General features: G+C 41.7%; 1 protein-coding gene across 1 annotated transcript in view; it reads left to right on the top strand.

The window, feature by feature from the left end:
• LOC111866856 (zinc finger protein 358) overlaps positions 1-14,202 on the top strand; it is a gene marked incomplete at its 5' end in the record, with an annotated part of 31,587 nt that extends 17,385 nt beyond the window's left edge. Inside the window, 4 exon segments of the mRNA XM_023856187.2 lie at positions 1,252-1,503; positions 6,274-6,382; positions 10,758-11,106; positions 13,542-14,202. Of these exon segments, the coding sequence (XP_023711955.2) occupies positions 1,252-1,503; positions 6,274-6,382; positions 10,758-11,106; positions 13,542-13,858 (1,027 nt within the window).
• Positions 14,203-17,280: the final 3,078 nt, after the last annotated feature.

Raw genomic sequence — 17,280 nt, 5'->3', positions numbered from 1 at the left:
TATTACAATCCCATCTATTTCCTTTTTTTTTTTTTTAATAGGGCAAATTACCCTTCTTGTCCATCTTGGATTTTATGCATGTTGCAACATGTATTAATTTTGTTTAAATATCTTATTTTATTGCTAATTTATTAATTTATGACAAATTAACTTAGCCTCCTGTCCTGTGGGTACCAGCAGCTGATTCCCCTGGGGTATGAAGCAGACCACTCTCCTCCATCTAGTGCTGAGGTTAAGAATGGTGGAGCTATATAACTTCACTCCCCCATACATCAGCCTGGCATGATGCTTAATTAATTAAGCACAGGGGGGAGTTTACCCCCTTTCCCAGCCTTTATGACAAATCAACTTTGATGATATTTACATATGCAAACATACTCAGGTAATTGTAACTTAAAAGAAAAATTGCTTTCATTGCTGTTAGTAGCAGTAGTAGTATTTGGCTCAATGTGTTACAGTTTTCTATCCATTTTGGTGGAACTTCACAGTCTTGTGTCCTTGTGACAATTACACAATATCATAGACATGAAACATGGCTCAGATTTCCCAAATTAAACGAAGTAAAAGTCATTGTTTACTTTCCATACAGTATGGACAATCCTTCGTAAGATGAGGCACTAACTATACAATTAATTATTTGCAATATCATGGGCCTCCTATACATTCTTATATAAAAGAAATATCGAAATTCCAATTGGTCCATGGAAATGTATGAAAAGTAAAAAATCAACGACTGATTTGATGTTGTATAACATCAATTAAGTTTTATCTTGTTTTATACAATAACTTTTAGTTTTTATATAATCTGACTTATTGTATTTTTACGCAAAGTATTTTAAATGATTAATAACATTGTATCCAATCTAATGTACAGCAGTTCAGTGGTATATGTTTGTTAATATGTGTTTGCCTGATGGTGGCCGTTAGTGGCTGAAACATGTAGCGAAACCGTAGCTGGGCGCTAACCTTGATTTTTTCTGTTTGTTGTGTTGTGACGGTCGATAAAAGAGTTGTCTATTGTAACACAACAGGATGCATGAAATGAAAATTACCTAAGTACCATAACATGTGGGAAAATCTTTAAATCAAGAAATACTGCATCAAAATTAATACAGTAGTTGTATTGAACTGTGGCTGGGACTGCATAAATGCCTCATAAATATGGGATCCTTATGTTAGGATTTCATTGGGTATACTTTTAAGGAAAGAAGTGCCAGGACAAGTTTCCAGAAAGATATGTGAATTTTACAGGTTTGAAAGATGGTGTGGCTGTGCTCTACATTTGTGGAAAGCACATGCAGTGGATGCAGGCCTGTTAAGTTGTCCAGTTTGCCATACATATAAAACTGTGACAGCAGTGAAATTGGAGAATCACATCAAAATACATGGTGAAGTGCGAGCATACACTTGTCCAGATTGTGGCAAAGGCTTCAAACAGTCATCACAGTTACGTAATCACCGTGTCATGCACCTTGATCGTAGAGCTGGCCCCGTACCAAGATGGTAAGCATGTCACAAGTAGAATTGATATGATAGTGCAGTGGACTGCTGTTTAAGCAAGTGCTAAAGCTGTTAAGTGAAGCAAGAGAGGAGAGGGTAATAAATTTAAACGGTATTTAAACTTGAAGAAAGCAGTCTTCTGGGATTTGGCACCATGTATATGTGGTGTCTGCAGTCTGCAGTCTGCTTTTACTGGTTCTCACGGTCTCTTTGCTTGCGGATTTCTTATATTTTTTCCTTCTACTCTGAAGATGGAGGCGATACGTTCCTCCGAAACGTCGGTTAACACCACATATACATGGTGCCAAATCCCAGAAGACTGCTTTCTTCATAGTCACTGCCGTGAAAGCCTCAAATCTTACAATATTTAAACTTACCTCCATTAATCTTGTAATTGATAACTGTAGCATATTGGACTGTAATAGAGAATGGAGAATTGTCTTTGGACAGAAAAGGGTTACTGAAATAAATAAGACAATTTTGGGAATGGGTGTGTGAGAAGGATGAGATTGTGTATTGAGAGAGAAAGAAATAATAGACTTATCCAACTTAGATTGATGAGATAATTTCCAATGCTGTCACATATGCCTCTTGTGGGATGCGGATCCCATCTGTGTTTTACAAGCGCAGACGTAAGCACTTGTTCTTCATTTTTCTATGATCCTTGTTTGAGCCCTCCATATATTTTTCACGTGAAATTGACATACTTTACTTCTTTGATCTCTCTAGCATCAGGCATGTACTTTTGTACTGCAGTGCAGATACTGATTTCTTCCACATCCTTTTTGACCACCGTATTTCACTGGAATTTAATGATACCTGACACCACCTGCGTATGCTGTAGCAAGCCTCAGAGCAGGCAGAAGTGTATAACACTCTTGTCAAATCTCCATTTAAGCCTCAGATGGCAACAGTTACAATTTGCAAGCTCAAGGGGTCAGAATTCAACCATGAACAATATGGTAGAACAGAACTCATAAGTGAAGCTTACATGTAACAGTATGGCTGCCCAAAATATGACTGTCGACTAGCTTTTTTTGAACTGGTCTGCGCTGACTACTGATATAAGGGATTTAAAGATCTTATCATAGTTTGATATCTGTGACACTGTAAAACCTCTCTTTCAACATAGTCACCCATGAGTACTACTGTATCCTACCTGCTTACTCTCATACAAATAAATATGGACATAGTTTGAATGTGTGTTAATGGTTTGGGCATCAGACACCCTGATTGCAGATGGTACTGTACACTGCAGCATTTGTTCTTCATACATTGAAGCCCACTTCTTGGCTTTGAAATGGATGAGACAGTGCTACAAAATGGCCACATTAGCCATCCTAAAACATCACATGCAGATTACTACTGATGACCTGAGAACATTAGCTCTATCATAGTATCTCCTCATCGTCCTCCTCCCGTTCTTCTTCTTCATCCTCCTCTTTTTTTGTAGGCTCTACAGTCTATGATGAACCTTGGCCTCTGTTACGATTGCTCACCATTGCTCCTGATCCTGTGACTTTCTTCTCCATTTATGTATGTCCATCTGGCTGCTCTTGTTAATCCTTTGCAGTCATCACATCGTTAGAAATTTCTGCAGTCAGGATGTGAAGGTGATTTAAATGCCCGCTGAGCCACTAAGTGAATATTTTGCCTGAAAATTTGGTGCAACAAAGGCATAGAGTGAAGGAAGCACAAAGTATCAGTACAATATAAGAAAGCAAATTCACTGCTTTGTAGGGATGTATGAGATCAGGTTTGTGGGGAGAGGTAGTGATGCTTCATAGGCACAAAATGTCTCTGTTCTCTAATACAAACTATATCCATATTCCTTTCTTGTTATGACTGTCACTTACTTTTCTATGTACACAAACAGTAAACCCCGAAAAACTATTGGACCTACACTAAACCTTTTGAAGTTCCTGAGAATGTGATATCTTTCAAAACATTCCCCAGTACACGTGACTGGTTGATTTCTGTGGTCTGAAAATAAAGTTCGCGAACTCATCGCAGTAAAAGTGCTACATACATCATTGCTGAATATCACTGTGGTCACCTTCAAAATACTCCCCTTGCGAAGCTATACACCAATGCCAGTGCCTAGCCCACCCTTCAAAACAATTTTTGAACTGGATTTGTGAAATGGCATTCAGAGCTGCCATCAAATTACCCATGATGTCATCAGTGTCATCAAAATGCCTTCCTTTCAGTATTTCCTTTATCTTCAGGAACAGGAAAAAGTCACTGGGGGCTAGATCTGGTGAATAGGGAGGGTGTTCCAGCACAGTTATTTGTTTACTAGCTAAAAACTCCTTCCCAGACAGTGCCATTTGAGCAGGTGCATTGCCATGTGCAAGATCCATGAGTTGTTGGCAAAAAGTTTGGGTCATTTCTGTCTAACTTCTTCATGCACCCTTTTCAGTACTTCGAAATAGTAAACTTGGTATGCCAACATCATCAAACCATTCTGAGGTTTCTGTCCACTGCTGCCACAGCATGCACATGGTGATCAGTTTGCAAACTTTATTGTCAGACCTTGTATGCAGGTCTTACAATAGAAATATGTCTCTGTTGACCTTCTCATTGCTGCACACAATGCAGTCTGTGTGTTTCTTTGTGTCATAATGGTAGAGAAAGTGAGACACTTTATTTAGTCTGTCTTTCCAGTCTGCTTTTCCCAGATGTTACCTCTTTTTTGGAGTTGCACACATCACCTACTAGATTTTCAAGAAGAGCTCGTCAATACCTGACATGTGACATTTGTTTCCTTCCCATCTGTGCTGTCTGGCTGCAGTACAGAATGCATGAATTTACAATGCACACTTACAGGCACCAGAAAAAAGTGTTCTCCATCACTTCAGAGATTTCTGAATTAAAGTATATGTGGTGCAGTAGTGATCATTGCAATGTGCACTATCCCTGTGCTTTGTGTAATCATGTACACACATTGGCTTTTGAATTTCTGTCTCCCCCCCCCTTCTGAATAGTCACCCTTTTTTTCCAGTGATGTGTTATGTAGACATGAGCCCATTATCAGGAAGATCTCCCTTCTGTAGGCACAAACAAGTGTCACCGCTCTTCATTTGTTCATGGCCCCCCTGCCTCACCGCCTTCTGATTGCTAACTCTTCCACTAGTAATAGTGCCAATTGTGTGGCATTTCCGATGGTCCAGTTCTTGAGCCAAGTGAACACTATTGTAACATCTGTCAGTGTAGTCTGTCTATCTGTTCTTGAAGTGGACACTTTTTCAGAGTATGGCAAAGTACAAACATCACCTGTAAGTTTTCCTTAACATGGAATTATACTGTGAACATAACCAGTGTCACTGTCACCTAATACAAATAATTTGATGCCACACTTCTTTGGTTTTTTTTTTTTTTTTGATTATAAATTTTGAAAATTATTTTTCCCTTGAGCCTAACTGTTGATTCATATATTGCAATGTTTTTACCTGGCACAAAATATTTCTGAAACAATATGTTCTATCACCTCATGTACTTTCTGTGTTTTTCTTTGGTGATATCATTTCCATTTATCATCCAAAATATCTGTAAAAAGTGATCTTTAGACATTATCACCAAAACATTTTTCCTGTATTGTCCACTCACTAGACCAGTAGTCTTTTATGTTGAGTAATATGATTAGGCCTATATTTATAATTAGATCTTAAAATGCCTTCATTTCAGGAACTTAGACATTCCAAATGGACCTTGGGCTTAGCTTATGTTCTGCAATTTCCTCTCATGTACCTGTTTGTTTCCATAATAATGTTATTCAAAAGCTCATCATCGAAAAATAAACTAAAATAATCCATGGGCTCTGCATCTGACATAACGTTAAATTGTGGCCCTGCATTCTTGGTAAATGTGTATGCTTTGAATGAATGTCTTGTTGCCCATTGTCACTTCTTTCCACCCATCAACGCTCATGTCACTTGTTTCACTGTCGCTCTTACTTTCTGACTTCTTGTTTCCCGATTCTTCACTTGCAGTTTCTCCTTCAGTTTACAAATCCATCTTATCATTAGAGTTCGTCAGGCACAGTTCTTAATTTACTGTATCACTACTAGCTTCATCTGCATCACACAAAGGATTTTTTTTTTTCGTTTTTTGGAACCAAAAGGGACAGGTTTGCTGGAACATGACACCATACTGCTAACATGTGACACCCCTTAATATATAAGTGGTATTGATTCCTCAAGAACTTCAAATTATGACTTCCAGATGGCAGAAAAGGCAGACAAAACACTCATGAATGCATTGGCACAGTAAACAATGGCCTGTAATGACATATGGTTATGATGTGACTGGAGAAACACAAAAGAAAATTTGTCGATCATATGTCGACACTCATCTGTGGAAGCACTGTCTCCATGTTGATTATATACGACTGGAAAGGATTAAAAGATTCTCAACAATTAAGGATTTTTATGGGGTGGGGTTGTCAAACCCATGCGCGAGCCCTCAACCTGGAGGATCAGGGTATGTCTTTTTGTCTGGATCACCACCTTTGACCTGTTTGCCATGGGAGACCCAACCAGCAGCTGGACTACTGTCAGCATTGCTCTCAGGATCATATGACCATGCAAACCCCACCACTACATCAAATTAAGGTTACCTGCAGAAGGATAATATTATATAAATATGCCAATTTAAGATGACCCTTGGATTTTAGATGTCCATGTATGAAAAGAGCCTCATCTTATAGTCAGGTGAATACTGTATTATGATGTATAGATATTGTAAGATTACTAATGTTATGCATGTCGATAGGTATGCATCCAAGCGCTGTGATATATGTTTCAAGAGCTATGCTGATTCCAAGTGTCTGAAGAAGCACATACAAGCTGTTCACAGCAAGCTTCGGCCATATGTGTGTCAGGTATGAGACTGTTTGCACAAGGGGTCCTCCATAATTAAATAAAATTTGTGGAAATAAAAAAAGTTGTTTTGTGTCATCGTCCTCATGGTCATTATTAAGCAAATCTTGAATCGTGGTTCCTTAGCACTGTGTAGATAGCAGTTTTTTGGCACATTATGAGAATTAGTATTTGCAAGAAATTCAGTCTGAAAATTTTAACATGTTGAAGGAATGGTGGTGATATGCTGTATATGTCCCCATTAAGAGTTTAAGCCCCATGTTCACAAATTAAGAAATAATTCAAGATTTCACACACTTGCCACCATGATCATCATCTCATTCCATGTGTGGTGTGAATATCTGATCATGACCAAGATAACCTACTTCATGGCTGCGACTTTATAATCCAGCATCATTAGAATTTTAACAGTCTTAAAGTCTTGAATGTTTAGATAGCAAGTGTTTGCTGCTTGCTTGAGTGTAATGTCTTGAAAGGTGCAAAGACAGAACTAATGAAGTTAGTTGATAGCTGTGCCTGAGTAGGATCAGGGCAACATGTTGAACAGTGGAAGAACTGAGATTTGATTGCTTTACAGAGGCAAGCAGTTTTTCTGTTTTTCACAGCATCCAGACCACTGACCACTCACATCCATCTGGTACTGAAGTTAAGAATGCATAGAACTGTACCTCCCCCTATGCTTAATGAAGAAGACAGGCAATGTGTGTGTGTGTGTGTGTGTGTGTGTAAATATATTGTCACATGTTTGGAATAGGCACTTCCATGGTAACGCAATAACAGCGAGCCATTGCGTAGACAGTGCCGAAACAACGAGCACGTTTCCCCGGAAATGAACAACGGATGAGATGAAACTCGTTACCAGTGTATAAGGAGCGTTCCCGAAGCAACGGATTGCCGAACACATGAGATCGAACCTTGGCGAGGGGTGTCCTCTACTGAGTCCACAGAACACCTACATAAGCCAAGAGCTACAGACAGCAAGAACACAATTGGAACCTAGTCGCCATACGATACAGACAGAAGACAGTTGAGATCCAGCCACAGCCAAGAATAGTCAAGACATCGCAGAAGTCACATGATACCACAAGTGATAATAATTGTATGGTGTATAAGTGTGAGTGTCCAATAAAGATTCGCTAAATCCGAGACCCACGTGAATTTATTTGTCGTGTGACATACCCAGCACGTGAAAACTGGTGTTAGTAGCGGGATCAGTTTGGATTCTGAGGTGAATTTGGAAGAATTATTGGTCTAACACCACATCAAGTACTATAACGCCACAGGAGCTATAATGGACTCACAGCAGATGATGGAACTGCTGCTGAAGGAAATCATAGCTGGTGAAGAAAAGGTGGAAGCCAGATATGCAGAAATGATGGCCAATTGGAGATCCTGGAGAGAAAAGATAGACGCCAGCCACAATGAGACGATGGCCTGCCAAGAGATGGAGGCACGTCGAGATGAGAAGAAGCCGACCTCACTGGACATGACACCTAAGGTGGCAAAGCAACGAGAGGTACCAATAGAAGACACTGAAGTAATGCCAGTCGGAGAACTGAAGAAGAAAAGGCAGTGACTGAAAACTGGCCGGGGAGCACCGCTGCCACGAACCAAAGGATATGACATGGAAAAATCTTGGACTCCAGAAGAAACTGGCCATCGCCCACAGAGGGACAAGCCACCATGCAACAGTGGCACAGCAAGAGAAGCGACATTAGGATGTCCCGTCACGCAACAGTGGCACGACGCATGAAAGACATCCTCGGGCCAAACACGTCCCACCGTGCAACAGTGGCATGGCGCAGGGGACACATCATCGGGAACAACCAGACTAGGAACAACGTTGCAAGAGGAGCCCCCTGAGGGCAGAGACTTCAGGTGGAACCAGAGGGCAGCGTTGGAGTGAAGAATGAATACACAAGACAGCGGCTGCATCTTGGGAACGAGAGAATAGCCAGCCAAACCCTCAGGAAGACCCAAGGGCTGGCTATCGGGCAACAAGGAGTAGAGTTTTCTTGCATATTACAGGGCATCAAAAATTGGACTGTGGAGGGGCCAACCCCTTCCAAAACAGAAGAAAGGAAATGGCCCATATGGGAGGAACTGGTAACATACGAGGGGGTACCCAAAAGAAACCGAACTTATTTTTTTTTTAACTTATTTATTCAAATTTTAAGCACAAACCTTCAGTCCCCTTCAAAATACTCTCCACTTACACTAATACACTTGTCTAGTCTTTTATTCCATTTTTCAAAACATTGTCTAAATTCATCTTTTGAGATGCTTGACAGCGCCTCCGTCGTTTTTTCCTTCACCTCAGCAACATCAGCAAAACGCTTTCCTTTCATGTCTCTTTTCATTCGAGGAAACAAAAAAAAGTTTTGATCATTTCGGGACACTTCTTTCAAAGCACAGCATGCTTCCACGTGACCTTGTTTTTGTTCAGCAGTCAGCCGTGGCACGAATTTCGCAGCCACCCTTTTCATTCCCAAATCTTCTGTCAAAATTCACTGAACTGAGCTCCAAGTCACTCCAGACAGCTCCACAATTTCTTCAATGGTCCGTCGTCGATCTTCCTTGATGATGTCACGAATTTTTTCAACGTTTTCATGTGTTCGGGCTGTGGAAGGACGACCAGAATGAGGTTTGTCATCAGTTGACATTTCACCACGTTTGAAACGGGAAAACCACTCAAACACTTGAGTTTTCCCCATAGCATCGTCCTTGTACGCCGTTTTTAACATTTCAAGAGTTTCTGTTCCACTTTTCCTGAGCAAAAAGCAGAATTTCACCGCCGCACGCTGTTCACGAAAATCAGCCATTGCAAAAACGACGATCACACGAAACAGTTGTCACTATAAACTCTGCCGAAACTAGTCCTTACCTTCTGAAGCAACGGTAGTCGGCTTATCGACTCAGGAATGTTAGCTCTATGCGCTCATAGTGGCAAAACGCGGTACTACAAAAGCTTTGCCCACAAAAAAATTAGTTCGGTTTCTTTTGGGTACCCCATCGTAGAAGTACCCGCCTCCCGTGCAAGGGTGAATGAAGACTGAATGAGCGAGGAATGAATGTGAGATATTGGGACCAACAAATTCTTGACTATGGGAGTGCTTGGGACGAGCACCACTGAAGAGAGGGGCGGCTGCAATAGGATGAACAGGGCAAAAGAGACGCCAGCAGAACAACAAGAGCAAATGCAAACGTTGCCAGCAGAACACCGAGGAAGAACCTTTAGGCTGTTCTGGGACGAACAACCTTTAGAATGGAGCAATGTCACATGTTTGGAATAGGCACTTCCACAGTAACGCAATAACAGCGAGCCACGTGAATTTATTTGTCGCGTGACATACCCAACATGTGAAAGTATATATAGAAACAAACTCCATGGCTTTTAGTATGCAAGCGAACTATACTGACTGAGCAACCACCGCTTTTCGACTAAGTTAGTGTCAACCTTTGTGGATAGAGGGTGTCACATGGTCAGTGCAATGGATTCCCATGACCATTAATCTCGATTTTCTAGATCGGAGCTGCTATTTTTCCATTCAGGTAGCTCCTGAATTATCCTCACAATTCTGAGTGAACACCCGTTGCAGACCCACTACTTCTCAGAAAATATGGTAGTGCCGGGAATCGAACCCAGTACCTCTGGATCTCTAGCCAGGAACTCTGGCCACTAGATGACAGGGGCTGTCAGAAATATATATATATATATATATATTGTTTTCATAGTTTGAGATCCATCTGACTGAGTGTGGCTAGAGTTAGAATTTTTCAAACAGGAGTAGAAGATAATTTTACAATAGCCAGATTGACTGTTGCTATTCCTGTTATTACCATTACTAAATTCACTGTCAGGATTGTCGCTTGTTGTTTCTCGTAGATCTGAAATTGCATTATACTCGTTAAGTTTTTAGTGCAGCATGTTGTGCTGGTTTTAATCTTAAAGAGCAGGAAATTGAGTTACAAGAATTATCTGTTTTATCTTCTGTGCTTTCTGGACTTCAAAAACATGGGTAAACCCCAAATTTATGGGCAGTTATCTGACCATCAATCCAAGTGCCAGTGTAATGAGAGGAAACCAAATTGCAGCAGTAATCCATTGACAGAAGCAGAGCTACTGAGACTGTATGTGAGTTATCAGTACCTAAAGCAGGCGCTTATCAGTTGGCAGCAAACATGTAAACTAATTTCATTGCATTTGTGAGTCTGGAGTGTATGGGCTTATGAACACAGGAATTTCACAAGGTAATAAATTATGTTTTTCATCTGATGTCATTAAAATTTGACCCAATTTGTTCTTGAACAGAAGTAGACAACTGATATGTCTAAGCCAGTGTCACTTGTCCTACATAGTGTTTGTGTTGTTCGCAGGTGTGTGGGCATGCATCAGCTCGAAAGGCCATGCTGCAGATGCATCTTCGTCAACATACAGGTGAGAAGCCTTATGGCTGTACCCTGTGTGAATACCGGACTGGGGACCACAATTCATTGCGTCGGCATACCATGAGGCACACTGGACAGCGGCCATACCGTTGTCCACACTGTGATTACTCAGCAATCCAGAGTAGTTCATACAAGAACCACTTACGTAGTAAGCACCCAGGCATGCAGGGACTATTTAGCTGCACACAGTGCTCATTCCGAACAATCAGTCAGGAGGGGTTCCTGCAGCATGTGTCTGATCATAAGAATGGCCTCATTTCTTCAGCGCCTCCTGAAGGTAATGAACAGTTTTTGTGTCTGTAGTAGTAAGTAGAAAAAGGAAGGTATTATTCACGCTTTCAGGACTTCAATGGTATTAGAACCATGGTTAGTACATTAAACTGTCATTATACCCTGACTTAACCAATTGAATCCAGTTCAGGTCACATATTCTCTTTCCATGACAAATATTTTAAAATTCTGCCATTTTGGTTTCAGTCTCCTGAGTGTCTACATTTCAAGTAATTTCTATAGCAGTTTCTGCATGGTATTGTTTCCTGCATACAGGCTTAATGTACAACTTGTCAAACTCTACCTTTAATGTTAACCTTAAAATATTAAACATGCATATGATATTGCATTCCTCAATATATGATTTTAAGACACTCTTATGTTCAAGAATTAAGTTGTATATTTGTAAAACAACACATCACAGTTTCAGTTGAAAGTTTGCAAGTTGAAGTGAGAAACAAATTATTGTGGTTTTGAAGAAGGTTGTGATCTTCTTAGTTGTGAGGCCATGTAGTTAGTATAGATGGATCTTAGCATTTTGAATTAATGTATTGCCTCTATATTTAGAGTTGAAGTGAATGGGGCAAGCCTGCAGTCAGGTTGCAGGTAGATTGCAAGAAAGATGGTCGCTCTCATTCACAGTAAAAGAGGAATTGGAATATAGAATAGGAAATACAAGAGCAAAAAATTGACCTTATCAGCAACCAGATTAATGGTGTTGCTGGAGGGGCATGGACTCTGGACCAATAGAAATAGGGAACAGAAAATATGAAGAAGAAAGTGATCGTTACTGAGGACCGGAATAGTTACATTGCAGGAGGGACTTACAGTTGTAAAAAAAGTAGCCCTTTTTGGGGACGTGTGGATGGGAGGTAAGAAGACAGATCGTGCTGGATTCCATGTAGAGGAGGCAGTGACTTTCATGTCTTGGGAGAAAATGTTGTTCTTCTGCTCCTTCAGGTAATGGATGAAAGGCTTAAACGATGTGCTTATGGTGATAGTGCAACTTAGCTTTCAAATATCAATTTTACGTGGATCTTTGTTCAGTGTATGGTATGACTCAAGGAACCATCTGATCTTTTATTAAATATTGATGTCCACGTTAGGTAGTCCAAGAACCTTTTAATTTTTCTGATCTGAATGTGCCATCAGTGTAGAGGGATCATCAGTGGGGTTTGCAGGTAGTTTATAGGGAGCTTGAGTCATATGGTGACCAAATAGCTGATCTACACTCTTGAATGCTAAGTCACATCAGCATCCTGCAAACAAGCTGATGGTTCTGTCCACCTCAGGGCCAGCATCATCTGAAGTAGAGTTTTCATACTGAACAGCACATACTCTAGAGAACCTTTGTGAAAAGAGTTACAGAACCAAACATGTTCGTCATGCTGTCAGTCCACCTCAGCAGCAAGGCAGTGTTCCTAGAGAGGTCCCCACTTCAGGGGACTTCCTGCCCCTCATCCTAAGACACCTTCAACCACATTAGTGGGGTACTATCCAAACACAACGTTAAGGTTTACCTCGATTTCTGAAAGGTAACTGAGTGTATATAGCATCCGCTTCAAGCGTGGGAAGGTATACATCATACACCCTGGTCATTCTCTCATGATTAAGGTTAATGAATACCTCTGTTATATCTGACTGTGTGAGTCAGAGAAGTCAGTCATGGTAGAACACAACATTGATCTTGGTGGATTGTATCCTGCCCACTAACACCAGGCTCATAGCAAAGAAGTCTATGTACAGGGACCACTTCATGGAGAAGTGATGGAAATAAAGCTTCACCCTAACAACTTAAGTAGGGAGGATGAGTAATGGAAATCTTATTCACTCCTTCAAAGATTGGAGAAGAAAGGTCTCTCTAAAGACATGCAGGTAAAAGTTACTTCTTCTATACTTGGGCTCTGAAAATAACTGTTTTCTCACTTCCCATCCACATGACCCTAAGAAGGGCTGCTTTCTCACAATTTCATGTCCCTCTGTTAACATAACTGTGCTGATCCATGATAAGGGATTTTTCTTAATTTTTTGCTCTCCTCCAAATTTTCTGTTCCATATTTCTGTTGACCCAGACTTGGCTCACAATTCCATGCCCCTCATGCAACATTGCTATTATGGTTGCTGATAAGGGAATTTTTTTGTTCTTGAATTTCCTCTTCTGTATTCCTATTGACCCAGAGCAGGGTGTCTCCCCCCACTCCAATGCATGCTCACCTCGCTGCAGCCCTGAAGATGGAGGCAGTATTCCCCCAAAACTCTGGTTTTCACCAACAGTAGCTACATGATATCAAAACCAAGAAGACCACAACCAGGACCCGTTATGCAGTTGTACATTGCTTAATGAAGGATTGAGAGAAACTTAGCATCAGATGTCAGTTTCGATTTTCTGTTCTTGGAATTTCCAGCTGCATTATGGATTTCTTTTCACTTTTCTTTTTCCAGCTGAAATAGAGGTTTTTCCTGGCAATGTGGCAGCTGCACATCTTATCTACCGTTGCCTCAATGCACTTTCAACAGATGGCAGTCCACTGCAAGCTAATTTGACAGGTAGTGCAACTTCTGAGGATGGAACAACACAGACTATTACCATCCAGATTCCAACTCAACAACAGGAAGGTGGTACAGAAGTTGAGGATGATGAGACAGCACCTTGCTTCCTGGCCATTCAGGAAGAAGAGGAGGAGGGTGTGGACACGGGTGGGATTACAATCCCAGCTGAACCTGACCCAGATCCTGTTGTAGTGCCTGATGTGTCCTAGCATCGGTTATCGCCTTGAATTTGACTAAAGGAAGTAACTCAGTGCAAGGTGTCCGGAGTGTGTTTGTGTATGTGTGTCCTTTTGATGATCTCTTGAAAATAGTATTGAATATTGCATGTGTGTATGAAGGATCAAATCTGAAGTTCCACTTTGGAAACTGGAATAAAGATATAGAGTGGAATACGACAGTTTGCGCAACATACCAGATATCAGCTTGTTACTGGTTATGTATACTGTTGTCATGTTTCTTTGTTCACATGTTAAACAGTCACCTGTTTCATCGTCCATTCATATTAGAACAGATCTTCTTAATGCCTTCATTAAATCTAGTAATACGAGTCTAATTTGTTGGATTTTAAATTCACACAGTGGTGACTGTGTGTAGTACAATCTTCTGGGTTCTTACACTTTATAGTTCAGAGACAGCACAAGATCACATTTAGGTAGAACAAAAAAGAAAAAAGCTATCCTTGTAACAGGCTATGGAGACCCATAAGGTAGTGAGACATCTAGGCTCCCACATTTTCTAGACAGTCGGCTCACAGAGGGTGGTGAGGATGTCAGCTTTATATGCTGGCTGCTCTTTACCCCCCCCCAGGAAGGTTTCTGGTACTCATTTCTGGTAGAGTCTAAGTCGACCCCAGGACCATAGTGTAGCTGGAAGGATTAGATCAATTGAAAAATCCAATGGGGTCATCAGAAATCAAACCAGTGAACTTGCGGCTTGTAGCATAGTGCCTCAACGTACTACACTACCGCATGCCCCTACAGCTGCAACTACTGGCAGATTCATAGGGCTCTCAGTCCTACTGTGATAGTTGCTTTGCCCCATATTGATCCTGACTCAGTTACTTTCCTGCCATTCAACTATATTAGGAGGGTGCTGTCCTGGCACAGCTTCAAGCCTGTTGCCCTCCCACTGAGGAGTTTCTCGAGCTTCATGCAGCCAGTCAAGGATGACTTAGGATTGGAGACACAGGGGTATTCAGCATCCCATGTGCATCTGGTGAAGTCTACATGGGGCAAACAGGCCACTTGATACCAGCATTAGGGAGCACCACTGGAACATACTAGTTGAACTTCAGGACAGATCTGCCTTGGCCAAGCACAGCATCAGTTTGGGACACCAGTATCCTCTCCAATAAATTGAGATACATGGACCATATCATCAGGGAGGAAATTGAGATCGAGTTTCATAACAGCTACAGGAACAGAACGTATGGCATCTGTTAAGTCAGTCATGGAAATGTCTGATCTTCTCCCTGAAGGAATGCTAGAGGCCCCTCACAGGTTTCTTCTGACATGGTTCTCCAGGTTTAGCCTGTGCACACTGCTCTTTCCATGGCATGGACTCTACACTTTCAGTTCTTCTAGTCTTCTTTGGCTGTTTTATTAACAGCTTATTTCCTCACCATCCATCTTCTCCACTGTCTCTTACTCCATTTATCTCCACCTGGCCTCTTCCTAGACATCATATATATGAGTTCACTCTAGCTTCACACAGCTGTGATGCTACGCAGCAATATACAGGGAACTGGTGGAGTCTCCTGCCAGAACCCACTCAAGACACAGAGGATGCACCCCACAGCAGACGTCGAAAGAGAAACAGCGACTCTGATGACGGCAGCAGCAGCACCAAGAGGAGGCAAAGGAAAGCTCTAGACCACTCCCAGTCTACCAAAAGCCGCGGCCTGTAGCAACAAAGAATTTCTTTGCCATCCTCAGGTCCGTACCCATGGACAGAGCAGAAAGTGGCGAAGGGCTATCTACAGAAGACAACACTGGCAAAGGCAGACCACCACCTATAATCCTAACTTCTGAGACTAACCTCCTCAGCCTTCAGAAAGAAATGAAAGCTGTTGTGACAGGGGAATTCTTCCAGAACACCGCATCCAGTACCCGAATCACAACCAAAAATATGGCAGATTATAAAGCCACACAAAATGTACTGAGTCAAAAAGGTCTCCCATTCTTTACCTTTTACACCAAAGGAGACAAACCTGTGAAAGATGTTATCAGGCATCTGCCGAGTAACACCTCGTCAGAAGACCTCAAAGTGGCCCTCCAGGAGCTGGGCTACGAAGTCATCAGCGTCAAGCAAATGACGGCGAAACGTCCTTCTCCGACAGGAGGAGACACCCTCGTATCCCTTTTCCTTTTCCTTGTCACCCTGGCGAGAAACCACAAATCCCAGGAAATCTTCAAAATCACAAACTTCTGCAACATAATTGTGAAAGTAGAAGCTTACAAATCAAGAAATGGTCTGACCCAGTGCTACAACTGCCAGTGTTTTGGCCACATTTGGGTTCACTGCAGGCAGCCTCCTCGGTCCATACGGTGTATGGGTGGTCACTGCCACCGTGAATGCCTGGAAAAGGAGAATACCGAGAGCATCCCAAGATGCTGCAACTGTGAGCTGAAAGATGGGGAATCACCACATCCAACCAACTACAGGGGCTGCAGTCATGCGAAGGAGGAGCTGCGGTGAAGGAAGAGCCAACGCGTGACAAAACAAGGGTCTTCAGGAAGAACGTTCTTCTCCAAATATGCAACAGCCGATCGGACATTCGCCTCTGTTCTACACAGCTCAGTGGAAGCAAAGCAACCCTCAGCGCAGCAGAAAGTGTCTAAAAGTCCCCAGATTCAACAATTCACCAATAAAGCTTCAGGTCAGTCAGTGCAGGCAAAAATTGTAAATATTAATGCAACGGACATGTTCGTTGCAGCAGATTATGACAGGGCTCTCAGGTGCTGCATCAGAGGAGGAAAAAGTTGCAGTTATCACCAAGGCTGTTTTTAGTCTACTGAATCGCAATGGTGGTAACAGTCCATAGGCCTCTGAAAATTGTAGCGTTCATTGCCAACGGCACTGGGAGACGGACCTATGAACTACAAAAACAGATGCAAGACCTAAAAACAGATGTGGCCCTTTTCTCGGAGACACATCTGAGACCACATGAGATTCTATATTCCAAATTATCATATATATATGAATGATTGCCACAACGGGCATAAGGGCGGAACTGCCGTTGCAGTCAAAAAGGGAATCCCACATACACACATTGACCTGCCTCCCCTCCTTTCAGTAGAAGCAATGGGGGTCTGCATACCGATTTGTCATACTGAAATGCTGCTTGCATCTGTTTATAAATCTCCACTTAGAGCGTGCAGAGATGCAGATATCACAGAGCTCTTAAACTTTAGAACAAAATCCATTTTGGCAGGTGATCTGAAAGCAAAGCACCCTGTTTGGAATAGTAACGTCGCAAACGCTTCTGGTTTGAAGCTTTAGGATCTCTGTTAATTGTAACTTTGAAATTTTGGCGCTACAATATCCTACCCACTTCGTTTCTGATGGGAGAGGTGATGTCCTGGACATTGTGGTCCATAAAGATGTTCGGCTCTCAAATGTCTGAGTTTTT

The sequence above is a fragment of the Cryptotermes secundus genome, unplaced genomic scaffold, assembly GCF_002891405.2.
Source record: "Cryptotermes secundus unplaced genomic scaffold, Csec_1.0 scaffold643, whole genome shotgun sequence".
Classification (NCBI taxonomy): domain Eukaryota; kingdom Metazoa; phylum Arthropoda; class Insecta; order Blattodea; family Kalotermitidae; genus Cryptotermes; species Cryptotermes secundus.
This window is presented reverse-complemented; position numbering and strand designations above follow the sequence as displayed.